Source organism: Nyctereutes procyonoides, unplaced genomic scaffold (genome assembly GCF_905146905.1).
Source record: "Nyctereutes procyonoides isolate TBG_1078 unplaced genomic scaffold, NYPRO_anot_genome, whole genome shotgun sequence".
NCBI classification, from domain to species: domain Eukaryota; kingdom Metazoa; phylum Chordata; class Mammalia; order Carnivora; family Canidae; genus Nyctereutes; species Nyctereutes procyonoides.
The window spans coordinates 53,542,221-53,562,744 of NW_026575135.1; the positions used below are offsets into that span (position 1 = coordinate 53,542,221).

General features: G+C 51.9%; 2 protein-coding genes across 3 annotated transcripts in view; one reads left to right on the forward strand and one right to left on the reverse strand.

The window, feature by feature from the left end:
* Positions 1-20,524, reverse strand: part of RAD50 (RAD50 double strand break repair protein) — a 228,764-nt gene that overhangs the window by 141,220 nt on the left and 67,020 nt on the right. The window lies entirely within an intron of this gene.
* On the forward strand, positions 5,318-12,591 carry IRF1 (interferon regulatory factor 1). Its single transcript, XM_055302061.1, has 10 exons — positions 5,318-5,537; positions 6,573-6,664; positions 7,902-8,001; positions 8,803-8,979; positions 9,085-9,134; positions 9,242-9,374; positions 9,565-9,684; positions 10,137-10,186; positions 11,150-11,285; positions 11,608-12,591. Exons 2-10 carry the CDS (start codon positions 6,578-6,580, stop codon positions 11,718-11,720), a joined length of 966 nt encoding a protein of 321 aa, XP_055158036.1. The 5' UTR covers positions 5,318-5,537; positions 6,573-6,577; the 3' UTR covers positions 11,721-12,591.

Below are 20,524 nucleotides of genomic sequence, written 5' to 3' on the forward strand. Positions count from 1 at the left end.
AAAGCCTGGAATTCTACGAGGGGCGCTCTAGGAGAACGACAGTGGGCGCCGGCGGTACTGCAGGACCCGGTCGTGTGGGGGCGGGGAGGATGCTGCTCCCAAGCGGAGTGAGTCTGGGACGTGGCCGCCAGGCCTCGCCCCGGAGCACCCCCGCACCCCCGCCCCCGGCCCCGGGCCTCACGGGGCGGATGGGGAGCTGAGGCCTCTTTCCTCCCAACCCAGTGTTTATAAGAAATGAAACTGCACAAGGCATCAGCGGCAGCCCACACTGACACCCGCGCCCCCTCCGCGGTTCCGGAACAGTCCACAGCGCCGGAACGATTCCTGGCCCACTGTTCCATCGCAGGACCCCCTGGCTGCCGCCGGCTGCAGCCTCCCACTCTGTATTTAGGATTTTTGTAAGAGCACAACGCTTATTCTGCTGTGTCATACAGCATTTTTGCCAGAACTGTGAGAGGGGAGGGGCGAGTCTTGAGCCAAATCCGGAGCTGACCTAGAGCAGGAGTGCGATTCACGATTTGTTGAATGAATTAAGAAATGACTTTTCTTTCTTCCAACTAGGCTCCTTTCAGGCAGGGTGATGATGGCAGGATTCTTGAAGCTTTTGGATGCTTTCTGATGATCTGATGCCTGATTTGTGTTCTGCACTTAACAGTTTGGGATTGCCTGCATCCCAGGTTTGCTGTGAAAATAGAGATGATGCCTGGAAGGGATTTTTAGCGTCTCAGAAAGCCCACTCTTGGCATCTGGAAGGCTAGAAGGCTTGCTGAGGGGTTCATCTGCTTTTGGGGACCATGGCTTTCTCTTTGGATAGCCTGCCCCACAGGAGCCCAGGGTTTCCCTTCTCTCAAAAACCTGGTGAAAGCCTGGCAGGGTTCTGTGCTTCAGAACTAACTGGAGGCCCACCTCCCCAGGGGGGTGAACACTATTCTGAGAGCCCAAGGACTGGCTTGGTCATCAGGGAAGAGGCTCCTACAAGGTTGATCTTGCCTCTGGAATGCCTATTGCAGAAATCACCTCAGAGGAAGTCTTGCCAGCCCAGAAAACTCCAGGGCCTGACACAAAGGAATTAATCCTTATTAAGTAATCGTATAGATGGGAGGCATGCCGTGAGACCAGAGCAATAACCTTCAGCTAACTCCACCTGAGTAGCCAGATAGATCTGTAGAAAAATGGAGACTTTGCTCCCTAGAAAGTCACCACCCTGGTGATAAATGCAGAAAAGGCAACATGAAAGTTAAGCGCCAGGGGGTTCGAAGGTGGGGAAGGATTTTGGTTTGGCAGTTTGGGGGTACTTCCTAGAGGGCCAGGCATTTACTCTGGGCCTTGAAATGGAGACTGACACCGAAGTGTTTGGTGGGGAGGGTAGAAAAAGTGAGAATGAGACAGAGCCAGAGAGGGGGGAGACTGAGTGTTGCCAAATATCACAGGAAGATAGAGATGAGGAGCAAATGGAAGGAGCAAAGACATAAGGGGAAAAACACAGTATGTTCAGAGAACAGAAATGCAGTGGAAGTTGTGCACTACTGTTAATACATGTCATTTTGCTCAAGTTTTAGTTTATAAAGTTTGGTAGTCTAATTCCATCTTCATAATAATCAGGAGAGATGGGCAGAGTATTTCTTTTTTACAGATGAGAACACGGAGACCCAGAGAGGAACAGTAACTTGCCTAGGGTCACACAGCAAGTAGTGGAAAGCATGCTATCCCAAGGCTTTCAGACCCGAATCCTGTATTCTTTATACTGCCCTCTAGTTACTGCTCAAGGGTAGGGAAGCTGTGGGAGACAAGGTTGGAACCAGAGTGAGCCTGGACTGGAATGTGGGGCTAAGGAGTCTGAGGAAATTCAGAAGCTCCTGGTGGACCTGAATGTTTGGGAGATCAGCAGAATTAGGCAGATCATCCTAGTGCAGAGGCACCAAGAGAGGAAGACCAGACAGGGAGGGAAGGAGAGAGACCTGAGGGTAGGCTGTGGTAATAACAGTCTGGGACTGGAAAGTCAAAACATGAGGATTTAGGGAAAGAAGACCTGGAGGACCAGGTGAGGTAAAGAGGAGAGGAGGACAGGAAAGACTTCATCTGGGAAGGAACATGAATTAGGATGAGAGAAAGCTGCTGGGAGGCAGTGTAGACTGGGAAGGCCAAGAGTTCAGCTTATGTCTATGTGAATCTGTGGATAGGGTTGTAGTGGAGCATCCAGAAAGCGACCGGAGCTGTGTTTAGAGGCTACTTGCCCCCAAGGGATGGCTGAAATGACAGAAGATGAGTATTTTGAGTCAGCAAGGCTCACCCAAAATGCTGGCCCTGAATTACTACGAAAAACCTAGGGAAGGCTCTGTTTTGATTAGCACCATAGGGGATATGTGATACATTTTCGAATGGGATTCAAGAAGTGTCACAACAAAAATTTGGGGTACTTAAACAGGGTATAGTTTTATTTCACTGATTTGTAGTGAGGCACTCCCAATCATGATAAGCAGATTGTTTTTTTTAAGATTTTATGTATTTATTCATGAGACATACACACACACAGAGAGAGAGGCAGAGACACAGGCAGAGGGAGAAGCAGGCTCCCTACGGGGATCCCGACTTGGGACTTGATCCTGGGACTCAGGGATCATGCCCTGGGCCGAAGGTAGGCGCTAAACCACTAAGCCACCCAGGCATCCCTGATAAGAAGATTTTTATAGGCTTTAAGATAAAATAAGAATCCCTAGACTTAAAAGTAAAAAAAAAAAAAAAAAAAAAAAAAAAGTCAAAGACCCCTTCAGAGATGTAAATGACAACTTCATCAGTAAATTATAACATTGGGGAATTTGGGGACTTCTGGGTGGCTCAGCAGTTTAGTGCCTGCCTTCCACCCAGGGAATGGTCCCAAAGTCCCAGGATCGAATCCCACATCAGGCTTCCTGCATGGAACCTGCTTCTCCCTCTGCCTGTGTCTCTGCCTCTCTCTCTGTGTCTCTCTCAGGTGGCTCAGCGGTTTAGCGCCTGCCTTCAGCCCAGGGTGTGATCCTGGGGACCCCGGATCGAGTCCCACGTCGGGCTCCCTGCATGGAGCCTGCTTCTCCCTCTGCCTGCTTCTCTCTCTGTCTGTGTCTCTGCCTCTCTGTGTGTCTCTCATGAATAAATAAATAAAATTAAAAAAAAAAGATATGGGCAAGATACAGCTACACAGTGTTGTTTGTATTCAGAAAGTATGGAAATAACCTAATAGGAGATTCATGGGTAAATAATTATCCTTATTAGAGAATAATATATACCCATTAATATGTATCATAGAAGTACATTTCATGGCATGAAAGATATACATACAGATGCAGATGATTATCTGTGAATTAAAATAAAGTTTTTGTCAAAGCACTTCTTACAGACTCCTATTGTCTTAAAAGGGTCATTTTGGTCAATTTCTGAGACCGTGTGAGATGCAAACTTCCTTTCCCTGATCTCATTTTGAATTTTCCAGTGCCTATATCAGGTTCTTCAAGACAAGACAAGCATCCATTTGCTGCCCAGAAGACAGACTTCACAACTCAGGAGCCACTTGCTTTCTGCTCTTCTTGCTCAGAAGGTCTTGGTTTCTGTAGTGGGTGTCCACTCCACCTGTCACTTACAGCACCCTACCCCTTCTCCCCCTTCCTGGGTCTCAGCACCTTCCATTTTTCTTAGTCAGCTAAGGCTCATTCCTTGTGGTTCCTCCTGTTTCTTTGCCTCTCTCTCAGGGACTGCACCCACTGCTCTTTGGGAGACAGCTCCGACCCATTCTTGTTGGTCTCTTGGGAACCAAGCTTCATGTTAATCACAGCATCAGATTCTGGTGCACCAGGATTGGATTAACCCATCCATATCCTCTGTAGGAGGAAGGCAGCTGAGTGACTGACAGGTGGAATGCTGCATCAATGTGTCTATTTATAGTCTGTACCATTGCAACTGGGTGCTGCTGTGGAGGGAGAGCTGGGTGAGGGGAGTGACACAACCAGCGCAGCCTAGAGGAGCAATTTACTTCTGAGTCAGCAGCTTTGGGGAGGTGAAGGAAGGAACATGCCAGGCCAGAGTTCTGGACACTCAGCCCAGCCTTTAGGAGAGTGCAAATGGGGCAAGGTCTACTTTAAGGCACAAGAGTTAAGTGGTTGCCCTTTCCAGGGGACTGGGACCTGGGTTCCTTAATTCTTTGTCCACATCCATGGTCTTGGCCAACCCTAAGCAACTTCCCCCATACTGCCTAGAACCTCTCTGGGCCAAGCGCCGAGGGCCACAGGCAACACCAATGCTGCTGCTAAGGAGCACCCCTGTAAGGGCTCTGTGAGGCTGTGGAGGTGGCCTAAGACAGGAGTGCTAAGGAGCAAGGGTACCCAAGCCCTAGCCAACTCCGTAGCCAGGGCTTCTCTGAAACCCTTCTCCTTCTCCCTAAGGTCAGGTGTATGGCAGCCCCAAGGATGTAGAAGTGGGAGAGGTGCCTCTCTGTCACTGTTAGGCTCTGGGCAGGGACCTCAAAAGCCACACAGCACCTGCTGTCCTCAAGTGCGGCTCTGTGCTTTACAGACACCGTTTCTGGGTAGCTGTAAACCAGCAAGATAGGGCTGCTTGTTTTACAGTCGAGGAGACTGAGGTTCCCAGTCCCGTGCCAGGCTGCACCTGCAGCGGCCAAACTGGGATTTCCTCTCTCCCTCCCGCAGCCCCAGTCAGCACCCCAGGCGGAGTAGGCTTTCCTGGACTTCCCCACGGCAGGTGAGGGTCCTGGGGGCCGGCCGCCCCTCAAGAAGCGCGTAGTAGGAGGGCCCAGACGCTTCCTTCTTGGCACCCCGTTAGCAGGTTTGAGGAGCCAGGCTCGTTTACGGGGTTTCAATCCCGGGCTGTCCACTCTGAAGAGGACAGCAGGTGCCCGGGTGACCTCCTCACCTGCGCTCGGAAGACAGACGTCCCCCACGCCCGGCGAGGAGGCTGAGAGCAGGCGGGAGAACGCGGAGCGAGCGGAGTGGCTGCGGGTGCGGGCCGGGGGCGTCCGGCTTTCCAGGACAGCCTTCTCCCGGGCGGCGGGGGTGGGGGAGGGGGAGCGGGAGCGGGAGCGGGAGCGGACGGGGCGGGCCCGCGGTCGCCCCAGGGCGGCGGCGCCGGGCCGGAGGGGGTGGGGAGGAGCAGCCGCCCTGTACTTCCCCTTCGCCGCTAGCTCTACAACAGCCTGATTTCCCCGAAATGATGGGGCGGCACCGACCAATAGGCGCCCTCGCGGCTCCTCAGGAGGCGGGGCCGGGCCTGGGTTGGGGGAATCCCGCTAAGTGTTTAGATTTCTCGCCGGCGCCGCTGCCCCGGCAGAGCGCGCCACTCCTTCGTCGAGGCAGGACGTGCGCCGGAGCCCGGCGGGGCCGAGGCCGAGGGAGCCGTGCCAAGCCAAGGCCAGCCGTGCCCCCGGCCCCTCGACCCGCGCATCCTCTGCCTTCGCGCCGCTCCCTCCGGGATCGCGCTCGCCGCGCGGACGCCGCCGCCCCAGCCGAGCCGGGACCCTCGGGCGCCGCGGGTGGATCGCGGCCGCTGCGGAGGTGAGCCCCCTTCGCCGCGGGGGGGGGGGGGTCGGTGGCGTCGAACAAAGGCGCGCGGGGCTCCGGGAAGCGGGGCGACCACCCGGCCGGGAGAGTCGCGGGCGCGCGGCGTCGCCGGGGCCCCCGCGCGGGCTCCGGAGGGCGCTGGCGGAGCGGCGAGCCGCGGGCGGGGAGGGCGGGCCGCGCGGCGTGGACCGCCCACGAGCCGAGCTTGCCGAGCCTGCCGGCGCCCGGCCCGGTCGCAGACCTGTGTGCGCGGAGCCCCGGGCCTCTGCGCCGCTCGGTAGACTTGCCGCGCGCATCCGTTAGCGGTGCGGGAGCCTCGGCGCCCCCAGCTCCGCGCCCAGGCCTCCGGTTTCAGGCTGTGCGTGCAGGTGTTGGGGGGGGGGGGGGGACTTGCTGCCTGAAAGGCCGGTGGACCTGCTGAGGCTACGTGTGGGAAGAGGCGCCACAGGTGTTCCTTCGGCTACTTCGCGGAGGACGGGAGCCAGACCGGGAGGGGTACCTGGTCTGGGAGCAGCATAGAACAGACTGGGGGTGGAGGGTGCCGGGTAGAGTGCAGGGTGGTTGCTTGCCACCAGTGCACGGCTAGCTAGTGGTAGCGGCGGCAACTCAAGTAGGGGGATTTATGGGCATCAACCAAAAGAAGCCTGTCCCTTACCAAAGGATTTGAATTTGGGGAGGAAAGTTCTGGCATTAAAATATCTGTGTATTTTGTCTGTTTCTTCTGCACATAAATCCTGAAACTATCACTTGCATGCCTGTCTCCTCCCCAGAGTGTTTAGAGGATCGTGAGGGAAGGGGCTTAATTGTTTTTGCCCATGATGCTGAAAATATTTGGAGAACAGTTTTGTTCTGGTGAAAGCCTTCTTTCCCATGATTATACTACTTGGTACCTGGTGGAGGGCAGGGGAGAGTTAACTGAATGACCTTGGGCGGCGGTGGGGGTGGGTGGGGGTGGGGGTTGCAGGTAGGGTAGTGCCTAAGGGGCTGCTCTACAGACTCCAAACAGGAGCGTCTGTTTTCTCTTCACAGCCAACATGCCCATCACTCGGATGCGCATGAGACCCTGGCTAGAGATGCAGATTAATTCCAACCAAATCCCAGGGCTGATCTGGATTAATAAAGTGAGTGTCACCTTCTGGGTTTTTATGCCACTATTTTAACACATGTTCTTTGAGGGGACCGAAGCTTCAGATGCAGCTCAAAAACGGAAGTGATGAGGAGGAGGCAGATGTGTTTGTTTCCCAGTGGGTCCTGCCTGCAGGCAGTATGCAAGGGCTCAGCCTTGGGCCGCTCTGCCTTCTTCCCTTCCTTGGTATGGACTGGGCACTCACTTGAGGGCACTGACATTTTGCATCAGCAAGACTCGCCCCGCATCTGCAGAGCCAGAGTTCTGGTCTCTTTTGCGAGAGACTCCTGCAAACATACAGCATCCTACAGGGTTCCAAACAGCCAGGAGGCAGAGAAATGAGCACCTAGTGGTGAGAAGATGGCTGGAGGAGCAAGGGACCTGAGAATTAACCTTGCACTGCTGGCCCAGGCTCAAGAAACCTCATGCTGGTGCACAAACCCTGCAGACATAGTAGTAATGACAATATTCATAATGCTTACTGTCCACTCCCTATGAGCAAGTGTGATTATCGTGCTAAGTCTGTTACTTACGTTGTGTCACTTAATCCTCACAGTAGCCCTGTGAAGTAGATCCTGTTAATAGCTCCATTTTCAGATAAGGAAAACTGAGGCACTGAGAAGTAGATAATGACATGACACAAAAAGTCAAGATTTGAACCTGAGCAATCAAATTCAGAAATCCAAAGTGTTAACCACCAGTAATGATAACAGTGAGACTTAGTCTTTATATTTGTCACTGTGATTTCTCATTTCACAGAAGAGAAACCAATGAGGGACCAGGAGGTATAGGGACAGTGCCAGTGTCACACAGGTAGTCAGCATCCAAGACTGGCCCAGGGCTCCATTCCTGTGTAGGAGCCAGTGGTCCCAATTGTCCTAAGCATCCCCATTTAATGGATGGAGTTTTCGCTTCTGTGTTGGTGCTGAAAAGCCAGAGAGCATCCCAAGGTGCTCCTTATGGGTCCCAGCACACCTGTAACAGGCAGAGGGAGAGCTTCGGTGAGCTGATACTGCCATAGCTCTTCAGAACCCAGAGCCCCTTCTGAGAGATCTAGAATGATAGAGTAGTCTGTTTAAGCCATTCTCAGGATGGGTCAACTCAAGCCAGATGTCAGGGTGAAAAGGGGAAGTCAGCTTTTTCTCAGACCTGGGGGGCTGGGCAGGCTCCTGCTAAAAGCCTGTGGCTTCTGAGCTGACACAGCCTTGTATATATGTGTGTGTGTCATTCAGGAGGAGATGATTTTCCAGATTCCATGGAAGCATGCTGCCAAGCATGGCTGGGACATCAACAAGGATGCCTGTCTGTTCCGGAGCTGGGCTATTCACACAGGTGTGTGCCCTGGTCTCCAGCCCTGGAGGGCCAAGGAGAAGACTAGAGGAATCACTTCTATTAACACAGAGGCTCTTCATCGGGTTCCTTGAGATTGTGTACAAAATTTGGGGGTGAGCAGGGGGCAGATTTGTATTTCTGGGGAAAAGTTCCATCATTTCAGCAAGTTCTTAAAGGAACCTCTGAAATCAGTGTCTTAGAAAGTGTGATTTCAGGGAGTTTGTAGCTGGATTAAAGCTCCTTGGGGCAAAAGCAGTTGTGAGCCTGGATACTGAAAGACCCAAGTCTTTGATTTTCTTGATGTTTACCAAGGTCCTGGCCCAAGGCCCATCTGGTTGGCAGCCTCTTTTTATCCTTGAGGTCTGGAGCTCTTGGTCCATCTCAGATCAGACAGCACACCTATCAGTAACTGTTCTTTGATGCCTACTCTTCGTCCTCTCCTGTGTTTGGAAACATCAGATAAACCCTAGTCTTTATTTAATCTCTGGCTGCTAACAGCCCAAGCAGGGAGACTGGTTCTGGTCCAGCACCCGTACAGCCCTTGAAGACATACAGGCCCTCTAGTGCTTCTGGCTGGGCCCTTCAGAAAGGTCTGCTGGATGTGTTTGAGTCAAGCATGGGCATTTGAGAAGCCCCAGGGCTTGTAGAGGGTCACCCAGGAATACCGTCTGTTTGGCAAGTGTGGATCTCTGGCAGCATGAGAGCTTAGGGGTACTCTTGCCTTCCTCCTCCCAAGCCAGACGGCAGCTAAGGATTCCCACCTCTGGTCCTTATAGTCCTCTTCACTCTTCTGCCGACTAGGTCGATACAAAGCCGGGGAAAAGGAGCCAGATCCTAAGACATGGAAGGCCAACTTTCGCTGTGCCATGAACTCCCTGCCAGATATTGAGGAAGTGAAGGACCAGAGCAGGAACAAAGGCAGCTCAGCTGTGCGGGTGTACCGGATGCTCCCACCCCTCACCAAGAACCAGAGAAAAGGTATCCAAGGGCTCTGGATCCTTGGGAAGCTCGAAGGGAGGGAAGAAGAAGGGCAGCTGGGGCTGGTGTGCCTGTACCAAGACTGATGGCCCATCTGCTTTGTAGAGAGAAAGTCCAAGTCCAGCCGAGATGCTAAGAGCAAGGCTAAGAGGAAGGTGAGTGTGGCCCTGAGCTACTAGTCTTTGGTCCCCCAGGAGTCAGGGTGGGCAGTGGGAGAAGTGCCATGGCAAGCCTGGGCCTAAGCTCCTTTCTCTTGTTGCAGTCATGTGGTGACTCCAGTCCTGACACCTTCTCTGATGGACTCAGCACCTCCACCCTGCCCGATGACCACAGCAGCTACACAGCTCACGGCTACATGGGGCAGGATTTGGAGGTTGAGCGGGACCTTACTCCAGGTGAGGTAGGCCAGGTCTGGCAGGAGGCCACACAAGGTCACAATGAGATGGCTCCTTCTTTTGGGTCCAGGAAGCAGCGTGCTTGAGGAGGGGGTGGTAGGTTGGAGCAGGCCGCGGGTTCAGGGATGCTGCATGTCTTGCAAACCCAGAAAGCAGCCAGTTCTGACCTGTGGTTTCTGCTGTCCCTCAGCATTGTCACCGTGTGCCGTTACCAGTACTCTCCCTGACTGGCATGTCCCAGAGATAGTGCCGGACAGCACCAGTGACCTCTACAGCTTCCAGGTGTCACCTATGCCCTCCACTTCTGAAGGTTTGTGCCCTTGCGGCCCACATGCCTGCCTGTTTGGGTCCTGGGGAGGGTTTCCTGAGGGAGAGAAGATGCTCAGAACTCTACCTGGCACTGACCAAGATGACTGTGCTGTGCTGGAGAAAAGAGGGAAGGGGCCCAGGGGCTGTATTTGGGTCTGAGGTTGCTCAGTTCCCTGGCTCCTCTGCAGCCCAGTCTCTGTGGGTGAGGAAGGAAGAAGGGGGGTGGGAAGAGGTGTGGCTTCAGGGTGCGGGAGGCTGAGTCACAAGGACAGTGTCCTGTTCTGGAATGTCCATGTCTGCTGGGAGGTGTGTGTGTGTGTGTGTGTGTGTGTGTGTGTGTGTGTGCGCGCGCGCGCGCGTGCACGTGCGTGGTAAGGCAGGGCACTATGGTGGAACTGCAGGGGCAAGCCTGGTTGACTACCAGCCAACCTCTCTGCTCTTCCCCATCCACAGCCACAACAGATGAGGACGAAGAAGGGAAATTAACTGAGGACATCATGAAGGTAAAGCCCATTCCTCCCTGAGCGCTCTTGTGAAGTGGCTGCTTCTTAGGAGAGAGAAAACCACTTAGAGCTCAACACATTGGAGGGTGGAGGCAGCTGCTACTGTAACTTGGCTGCTTGTATCATCCTATTAAGTGCCACATCCACTGTGCCCTCCTTTGCTGGTGGGAAAGACACTGGGGAAGTGAGGACAGTGGGGAGGCCTGGTTTCTGACAGGCTGTCCTGGAGGCAGCCCTAGGGCCTGGAACCACTCTGAGTCAGCCAGCACCAGTGCCTGGTCCCTGGCCTGCGTCCTCTGCCCCAACAGGCCCCAGGCCTGCTGCCCTGTTAGTTAGGGAAGTGCACATCAGGTTTTAATAATCAGCCTTTGGGATCTGGGATCTGATGAGGGATTTTTTCCTTTTCTTTCTTTCTTTTCTTTTTTTCCTTAAAGCAAATTATTCTCCAGGGGTGTATTTTTGTTTTTTTGTGTTTTTTTTTTTTTGTCCTGCTTCAATCTTAAAAGCGAATATAAAACAGTTGTTGCAGTAGTTGTACCCAGGCTGTGTTTCATCAGCATAGAAAACTTGAGATGTAGGCATAGCTCCCTATCTCTAGCTTTTCTTTTTTCTTTTCTTTTCTTTTCTTTTCTTTTCTTTTCTTTTCTTTTCTTTTCTTTCTTTTCTTTTCTTGTGATGCTGTTACTTTATGCCACATTCCTGGTTGGTATGTCCTCACTCGACTGAGGGGGAAAGTCTTAGGAGATTCTGTGCCAGAGGGGAGATGTAGGAGCATGAGTCCAGGGCAGACCCACAATTCGCAGGCCCCTGTCCTAACCACAGTCCACATTTGCATCCATCTGAGAACATGCAAATGGCCAAGGGTACGATGCTGGTAGGGAGGGTTTTGCTCACCGAGGGCAAGACCAGAGGATGAATCTACCCTGGAAGTAACCTGATGGTTCCTTATTCCTTTGTCACCAGCTCTTGGAGCAGACGGGGTGGCAGCCGACAAACGTGGATGGCAAGGGGTACCTGCTAAATGAACCTGGGACTCAGCCCCCCTCTCTCTATGGAGACTTCAGCTGCAAGGACGAACCAGAAGTTGACAGCCCTGGGGGTAAGAAGTTCCTGTAGCTGGAAGGTTTCTCCGAGAAGCGAGAAACTGGCAGGGGGTGGGTAGGAAAGGGCTGGGGGACTGGGCTAGGGAGCAGGAGAGGCAAAGCATCTTTCTTCAACTCTTCTTGGTACAGACAGCTTACAAACTGGCTGCTGCTCCCACGTATTCAGGTTTGCCTGAAGATGGGAGCAGGGTGCTTACTGCCATGTGGGGACAGTAGTGGCGGCTGTGTCTGTGGCCTACAGGGATAGGGCTGAGGGGCAGGAGGGGAACACACCTGTCTTTACCCTCCATCCTCATACACCTTCTTCACATCTTCTAGGGTATGTTGGGCTGATCTCTTCAGATCTGAAGAACATGGACACCAGCTGGCTGGACAGCCTGTTGACTCCAGTCAGGCTGCCCTCCATCCAGGCCATTCCTTGTGCACCATAGCTGGGCCCTGGCCCCTTTGACTCCCCTAGGTGTTGAGCAGGACCTGGCATCATGGTTGCCATGATGCAAAGAAACAGGATTCCTGTGGGCTCCTTGACATGGCAGAGAATGACTCCATTGCTGAGCAGGGATGGAACCTCCCTCCTTAGGACAGTGACCCTTTAGGTTCTGTTAGGCCAGGGTCTGGGCTCATCTTGCGGGGTAAAGCTGGCCCTGCCTCCTGGGAAGATGGGATTGTGAGATTGATGTGTCAGATGGAAATCTCAGAGAGGAGTCAGCCTCCAGCTTTCCCCCTAAGCCCGACTGCCTTGAAAGGGTCTCGCTGTTGCTGAGGTGGCCCAAGGGAACAGACCAGTGACCTCAGAGAAGCACAGCACCAACCCCAGGGCTGGCTCTGCACTAAGAGACAATTGCACTAAGGGAATCCTGTTCCCAGAGACCCTCCCCCCCTTCCCAGCTGAGCCCTAGGGACTGTTCCAAAGCCAGTGAAATGTGAAGGAAACGGGGCCCTGCAGGACAGTGCTCCCTCAGCTTTAGAGGAGCTCCGCCCTGCTTGGGCTCAGGGGCTTGGGAAAGAACATGGCACTTTTTCTTGTGGACCTTGCCACTTTTCTGATCAGAGGTGTACACTAACGTCTCCCCCAAGCTCTCAGCCTTTACATTTATTTATGTTGTGCCTTGCCCTGCGCCCACCTGCCCCCTCAGGCAGGCCCTGGCAGCCCTCAGCAGGCCCTGGGAGGGAAGTGGGAGCGTCTTGGTGTGATTTTTAAAATTGGAAACGCCATCTAACCACTAAGTCATGTGTGACCACATATGTACATGTGTGTAAATATGTACATTTATCTTTTTATAAAAAGTTAATTGTTTATAATGGGTGTGGCCTTTTATTTAGAGATAAACTGCAAGTGGTTTTATTTCTTACAGAGACATTTTATTTTGATGGAGTCATTCTTGGCATCCTGCCTGAACTTGACTGGGGGGTGAGCAGTGACATGCATCTATTGCAGAAGCCTTCCAGTTATGTTCATAGAGAAGATGACAGGAAAAAGGGACAATCACAGTACAGGGACATGCTCATATAAATATAGTCACTTGCCCTTAGATTTACTTAGATTTACTCACTTGTCCCAGGCTGTGAGTTGAACTGGGGCTCCAAGGTCTGGACAGTGTTAGGTTTTTCAGTTCTGAGTAATGTGTCCCATAAACTAGATGTCCTGCTAAACTCAAATCCAAGGGTATTCAGATGCTACTTCAAAAAGTTAACAATTAGTACTGCATGGTCATGGACAGTTACGACAGCAGCCCAAAACAGGTTCCTGAGACCTGTTGTGGTGGGCATTCCTTGTCCGGTTTCTGCAGTGATGAAAATGTCCTCTCCCTCTGTACTGTCCACTGTAGTAGGCAGTGGCGAAGTCACATGTACCAACTGAGCACTGGAAATGTGGCCAGTGTGATGGAGAAACTGAATTTTAATATATGTGCTGCTGAAGTGAGCACAAGAAACTGAATTTTTAGTTAAAATGTAAATAGCCACATGTGGTCAATGGCTACCATACTGGACAGTACAGATAGATACTGGGTTGGGGACAGATCTGAGAGGCAGAGGCTGGGGTTGTTGGAGAACACTAGGGATGGACACCTGCCAATTCAAGAGTATTTTACCATTCTGGTGGCCAGCAATAATATATTGGTGCTAAATACAAGACCTGTAGTGTACCATGCACAAATGGGCTAAGAAAACCTTGGATGACCTCACAACAAGCAGGTTTCCTTCTCCCATGTCTCTTCAGGGTTCTGGCTGAACTTAAGCACACAAAATCTTTGTGAAGCAGTATATTTGATCAGAAGAGTTTCTGAAAACCACAGGCTGGGAACCACTGCCATATGGCAATGCCCCCTTCAGATAAGGCCCAAGTCAAAGGAATGTCTAAGGGCGAGAGTTCTGGATATGGGCCATTCTCATGTCTCCCCCACACCCATCCCCAGCCTCTGGCCCTGAGGCATAAACAGTACCCAGTAGTAGGCAGGCTGGCCAAGGGAAATCAGCTGATATAACTCGCATCATCTAGGGAGTGAGGTCATGGCGGTAAGGAGGTTCCTCAGAGAAACCAAGCCCTGTGGATGCTTATCTATAGTGCAGTCCCAGAAACTGGACTTAGATCCTGTCCCTCGGCCCAGCCCTCTGGAAGGAATATGGGCCCCTGTGGGGAAGGCAAGGCTGAGTGAGAAAATGATGAAAAAAACCTAGAAAATGAGCAAGGATCAGTCTGACATTCTGTCAAACTCAAAGTATTTTTGCCTGATCTTGGACATGCTCTTTGAATAGCAGGTGGCTTCCTGCCAGGTGGGCCTTTTGCTTGTGGATGCCTGGAGAGACCCCAATATCAAGCTCTTCCCAGTAGAAGATCCACCTGGATTTTCCACCTGGGAGTAGAGGGATGGATGAGATGACCTTTCCCACCTCCAAGGCCCAGCCCTTATTGACAAGTATTGGATTAAGTTCTAGCCTTGTGTGGCTTCTAACTGGAGACTTGGCAAACTCTTGAAGGGGGTGGTGTGAAACCAGGTACAGTGGGATAAGGAGGGATGGGAGGGAAGGGATGCAACCCAGAGCAAATGGCAGTGACTGCTTCTGACCTTTCTGCTCTCCTCTGGTCCTTCAACCTAATCCCTGACAGAGAGTAGGCAAGCGGGTATGCTGAAGTCCCAGGTAGCTATGGCAATCTTGCAAGGTCTGATATGTGATATTAGTTTATCACTTAAAAGTTATTAAAATGAAAAAAAAAGTTATTAAAATGGGAGAGGAATTCCATCCATTAGCTTCCAATCTCCAAAGCCAAGGTGGAGTCCTGACTTCTTCTAGCTCTTCTTATTCCAGGAGTCCTAAACAGTTGGGACTAACTCGAAATATCTAGGGATGAACTCCCAAACTCTAACTACTCCCCATCACAAGGGAGCTGGGTTCTGGGGACTGGGCCTCAAGAAGCAGTGTGGGATAGAGCCAGACCTTCCAAGCTGTCCCATCACACCCTGCCATGGACCTCGGCTCAGGCCTGACAGGGGAGGCAGTAACTGTGATAGCAGCTGACTCTAACTCATTAGCCAGTTGGTGCCCAAACAGAGCAACACCAGTATAACTGGACCCAAATTTGAGCATAATATTTTAAGGTGATTCTCAGGGTCTGTCAATGCTTTTGTAGCTCATTCTCCAGAGTTTGAATCTAAGCACTAGTGGTGGAAACTCTTGGCTAATCAAGCTAGGAAGTCAATGAAAGAACTGTTTTGTTAGGGTTGTGGTAACATTGTCATTAAGGACTACTTTCTGTTGGGGTAAACTGGCAAATTGGGGTTTGGTCATACCAGCTAGAACTCTGGCTAAATCTATGGACATTCAGGGGGCATTTCTGGTTAGTTATAGGTTTCATTGCCTTACTCCAAAGACACCACTTTAATTGGGCTGATTTACTCATTTAGCTCACTCGACAACAGGAAGAAAAAGAGAGGCTAATATGTTAGCTGCCCATAGAGAGGGTCATGGTCGCAGAAAATCTTCAGGGAAGACAAATGCAAACCATCCCTTCTTCATAAATTAGTCTTCAACATCTGTCAGTGGGCTGTGTGCAAGATAAGAGCTTCCCCAGATTTCTGGAAGTCAAAGACAGGAAAAAGTCCTGCGCCTGGCTGGAGGTAGAGTCCTTTCTTCTGGGAGTGAATCCCACTGGTTGGTGACATTGAGTCATGGCCAGGCTGCCACTCTCTGGGACCATTTGGACTTCTTTCACACTCTTTGTACAGATTCCAAAGTTGTTACATTAGCAGGGTACACATTTCCTCAGCAGCCCTGTGGAAGCACCTAGGGAGGCTTTGTGTCCGCCAGATGCAATGCTCTTGCTTAACTTGGGCACGACTAACCCTCCATGATAAGGATGCATGAAATTCACTAGACCTCTGCACTAACCTTTCCCCACTTATGACAGTGGTCACAAGGGCAGGAGAATGGCAGGGGGCTGGCGCACTCTCTTTTTCAGGATTAAACTTACTGGGCAGAGTGACATGTGTCTTTGTCAGTCAGGCTTCCCTTGTGAGGCCAAGTCTAAGGCAATACAAGGGCATAGTTGGCTGGCCATGTGGTTTTCCTAGCTCCAGGCAGCTCCCAAGATACTCATTTCTGCTGATTTTCTGGTGGTAGGGAATTGCAGAAGCAGCTCCTACTTCTGTAAGCTCAGTGGGGAGGCAGGCCTAGGGAGTCTATGCTAAGTTTAATTTTAGTTGGGGAGATACTAGAGGTAATGAGACAAGGATATAGGGATTGAGTGTAAGAGGAGAGGCAGGCATCCAACCCACCATCCCTCCTCTATTTCCACAAGCTCAGAAATGGGAGGAACTGGGAAGGACCTTCAAGTCTGGCCAGGAAATAACAACAAAAGTCCTGGGTGCTCACCCCACAGCAGGTGCTATGCCAAACTCCCACATGCACTGTCATACTGGTGCCCCACCACAGCACCTTGTTTGCAGACCAGGTGACGAAAGCTCAGTTGGTATAGGGCGCTTGCCCCGGATGACTCAGCTAAAAAGCATGGAGCCTGGATTCCAGCTCACACCTGCCTATGCCCAGAACCCAGATGAGTTCCACCATATTAGGCTGTTGGCAGAGAAGGAAACTGAGGCCTGGGAAGGATGTTTGGGAGAGCTTGCCTGGGACAGGGCACTAGCACTTCAAGCCAAGAGAGCATCTGGGGACACAGAGGGAAGGCAACAAGAGTTGCATCCACTCTGGATACTGTGGGACTCCGGCCCTGTTCTCCCTCTTCCTAGGCAACATGGCGCTGCTGCTACAGGCCCCTGAGCCCCAGGAGGTGGGGGTTAGCTTGGTCCTCAAGGGAGGGATGCCTTACCTATGCCCTGGAAGCCACCTGCATTTTCAAGGGGTGGGGCTCCAGGGAGGGTAGGACACAAACAGGGCTGTAACTTGGCCTCAGGGCAGGGGCGGGTTGGCCACCCCAGCGTGTTTGTGAACCTGCTTCCAACTGCAGGGGACTCTGGCCTGCTAGGCCTTATCTCAGCTCTAGGGATCAAAGAGGAATTTTCAGCTGCGCTTCTGTCTGAGTAAGGCAATGAGAACTCTCCTGTTCTGCTCTAAACCAGACCCTTCATTAGGTCCTGGGGTACTCAGAAATCTGAACTCTGGGTGAATGTATAAGCACCAGGACTACTCACAGGTGCATCCTACTTCCAGCCATGAGACTAGAGTCTCATAGTCCTGGAACTATGGCTGTCTGGAATCTAACCTGGCTTCTTGGTCCCTGAGCAAATACAGCACCCCTGGCATCTGGCTGGTTGCTATCCTATACCAGGGGAGTTCTCAGACTCCCTGGCAAGCTTCCTTCAGGAAAAGCTCTCCCTTTGCCCTCCAGACCCCAGCCTAGATAATGGGGTCCTTACTTCCATTTCTGGACAACTGCCTTGGATTGATCTGGGTTTCCTTCTCAGTTTCTGCCCTCTACTTTTCCCTAAAAGCCACGTGGATATGGGAGTGTCTAGTCAGATACCACTTCCCACTCGTACTATCAATTAATCCTGAATCTGCCCAGGATTACAGTAGGTGCAGTGAGTTCTTCCAGAGCAATTAAAAGTAATCAGCCACATCTTTGCTAAGAGCGGTGAAGGGATATGTCTGAGAACTTAGTTCAGGAGCAAAGTAAGTGGCCAAGGCCAAAGGAGTTCCAGCATGCAGGTGGTGGGAATTCTGTGCTAGGCTTTTCTGAGAAAGCTGACTCTATGGGATGAGGGATTTATATGGATACACAATTGGTGTCTGGGGACCAGGCGTGGATAGGGAGGTAGTCATTAGGCCAGAATAGCCATCACTTTCCTAAAAGTAAGAACAAGTCAAGAAGTCATGTCACTTTAGCCACACCAGGGTAATAGTGGACTTCAGTCCTTGCTTGTGGGAGGTGAAGTGTAACTGCCTCTGCTGAAGATCCAGAGCTTCTTTCCAAATGCTCCTTCTGGACTTTCAAGGGTGGGGAGAAGAGCTGGATATCAGGATGCCGAGAGCCAGGGTGAGGGCTGTGCTCCTAGGTATGGAGCCTGACATTCTTAGATAGGGCGTGGGGACAGGACAGAGAGGAGGGCCTGAAGGGGTGTCCAACTTTCCAAGGCACCCTTCTGTCATGAACTGGCCAGCAGCCAGAGTGCTTGGCTCAGGAGACCATCTGCCCCTATTGGGGATCACTCACTAGAACCCCATTTTTGGTCTCTGGCCAAACTAAGACATGTACAGGGTGCCCAGGGGCCCTCTTTTAACTGATGGCCCAGAAAAGCACAGCCTCACCATCCAATGCCTGTCCCCTTCCTGTCTGCTACTCCCCTTGTGGTCTGTGGGGGCCCAATCTCTCCAGACTGAAAGCTCCCCAGGAGCTCTGTATTCTCACAGTGCTTAGGCAGGACTGGCACTTGAAAGCATTTCCTGTAAGACCCCAAGTCAGCATCTGCTTACCTGTTCTGTCCACTGCCCACCTGGCTTCTCTGAGTTCTCCCGCCCTCTGGGGACAAGCGAGGCTGGACTCTGGAGTGCAGGGGACAGACTGAGAGGCAGGAGGACAAAGTAGTAACTAGCTCTACCACTGCAGAAGACCCTCGGACCATGACCAACCAGCAGCCAGAGCAGGGGCGTCTATGTCCCACTCCATGTAGTATATCCCGTCCACGTCCCTCAGCAGGACTGCTGGAGGAGACATGAAGGCAGAGTCATTAATTACTTTCTTTTATTAAAAATGTACACTAGTAAAAAGTTTAATTATACAGAATAAGAAATACAGATGAGTATTAAGAGACACGTTAATTAAAGCTACCTGCAATACATCACCCAGGTAATCAGGATATTACAGTTTTTAGAGACTCGGGCAAACATGATTTCTCACTCCCCCATGCAGGTATCTAGAAGCTCCATGCCATGCAGACACAGGCATTGTGTCCATGTGTGACACGTCTGCTGGCAATGCTGCAAGCAGTAGTCTATATTACCCTACATCAGCCTGGGGCCCCTCCTCCACCCACAGGTCTCTCCACGCCCACATATTGTGCAGAACTTGGCATCTAAGAGTCCAAAGAGCTGGCTGTCCAGGCTGCAGAGGTAATCTAGGGTAGATTAGTAGGTACAAAGGGCCTTGGATGTAGGGTAACCAACTGTCCCAGTTTGCTCTGGACCGAGGTGAGGGATTTTCAGTGCTACCACTGAGAAAGCCCTGGGTAAACTGGGGCAAGGTGATCACTGTACTTGGAGAGCCAAAGGCTTTGTCCAGCCCCTCTCTCCTTGCCCTGCCCACAGGCCATCCTGCTGGGTCTCAGAAGCTCCGGGTGCTCACCAAGCAGCTCTGGGACAGAGGTTCTCTCTGGTGGGCCCCAAAGTGTTCCAGCCTAAGGCCCAGGGATGGAGAGGGGAAGGGGAATGATGATAGGCATCATCATCTGAGAGAGGATGGCCAGATGAACTCTGGCTGTCCAGAGTGGCCCGGGATGCAGCCATAGAGGGTCTCCAATACTCAGCCAGCTACTCCTCCAGCCTTAGAGCTGTCCTTAGACCTCAGGATCTGAGTCCTCACAGGACAGGCTCTGGCCCTAGTTCTTGGAAAGTGCAGTATCTCTGGTTGGGAAGTGCTCACCCCGCCACCCCCCCAGCTTTCCATAGCCCTGGTGCACCCAGCCTCATATCCTCCTCCTCTGTGTCCAAACCTGCTGGTGCTTCCTGCTCAGCTTCTCTCTACCTAAGGCTGGGAATTGGGGAGGAGAGAAGAGGAGTCCAGGACAGGTTGAGCTGAGTGAGAAGCAGGCAGGTGGCAGAAAGGACCTCTCTGACACAGGTGGGAACATCCTGATTGTGATCTGGCCTGTCTGTGCCTGAAGGTGAGGCCCTTGGAGAACCCAGAGGAGTGGCAGCATGATGGTCCACAGGGGAATAAAGATGTCCACATCCTAATGCGTGTAATCTGTGAATATGTTATCTTAATGGCAACAGGGAATAGAAGGTTGCAGATAGAAATAAGGTTGCTAATCAGCTAAGTAAAATAAAGAGATTATCCTGGATTATCTGGATGGATCCAGTGTAGTCACTTGAGTGTCCTTAAGTGGGGAAGAAGGAGGGAGGAGAGACAGAACCAGGGATGTGGCATTACGTGAAAGAGTGGACCAGCCACTGCTGGCTTTGAAGATGGAGAAAGGGGCCACAAGCCAAGGAATGCAGGTGGCTTCTGAAGGGTGATAAGAAAGCACTAGGAAACAGATTCTCTTACTAGAGCCTCTGGAAAGGAATGGAGCCCTGCTGACACTGTGAGTTTAGGCCAGGGAGACCGATTTTGGACTTCTGACCCACAGAACTGTAATCTGTGTTGTTTTAAGTCACTTAGTTTATGGTACTTTGTGACAGCAGCAATAAGGGAAACCAGCTGAGGGATGCAGCTGCCCCAAGTCCCTTGGTTAGAGTCTGTCTCACAGAGCCCCAGAGTCTCTCCGTGGCAGACCCTATTCTGTTCCGGGAGTCACTGAGACTCTAGTGTGCTGGGCAGAAAGTGGGCCTCCATGGCCTAGGTGGGTCAAGAAGGATGCCTGAAAAATAGTGGCTCTGCTGGACATGTCTACAGGTAACAGCTTCCTCCTTGAACCCACCCCCTTAATCTCCAGTGGTGCTGGCTCTGAGCTGTCCTAGAGGAGGTGCTCAGACGTCAGGCCACCCAGCACCTGAGCCTCCAGGGCTTGGCTTAAGATTCCCAAGGTGGGCTTCTGTCCTTTTCCACACATGCATTATA

Bases quoted from the DNA above. Each gene is read 5' to 3' on its own strand.
- IRF1 (XM_055302061.1), top strand. From the start codon at position 6,578: ATGCCCATCACTCGGATGCGCATGAGACCCTGGCTAGAGATGCAGATT. The intron at 9,135-9,241 runs GTGAGTGTGGCC...CTCTTGTTGCAG, and splicing joins AGAGCAAGGCTAAGAGGAAG to TCATGTGGTGACTCCAGTCC. The intron at 9,685-10,136 runs GTTTGTGCCCTT...CCCCATCCACAG, and splicing joins TATGCCCTCCACTTCTGAAG to CCACAACAGATGAGGACGAA.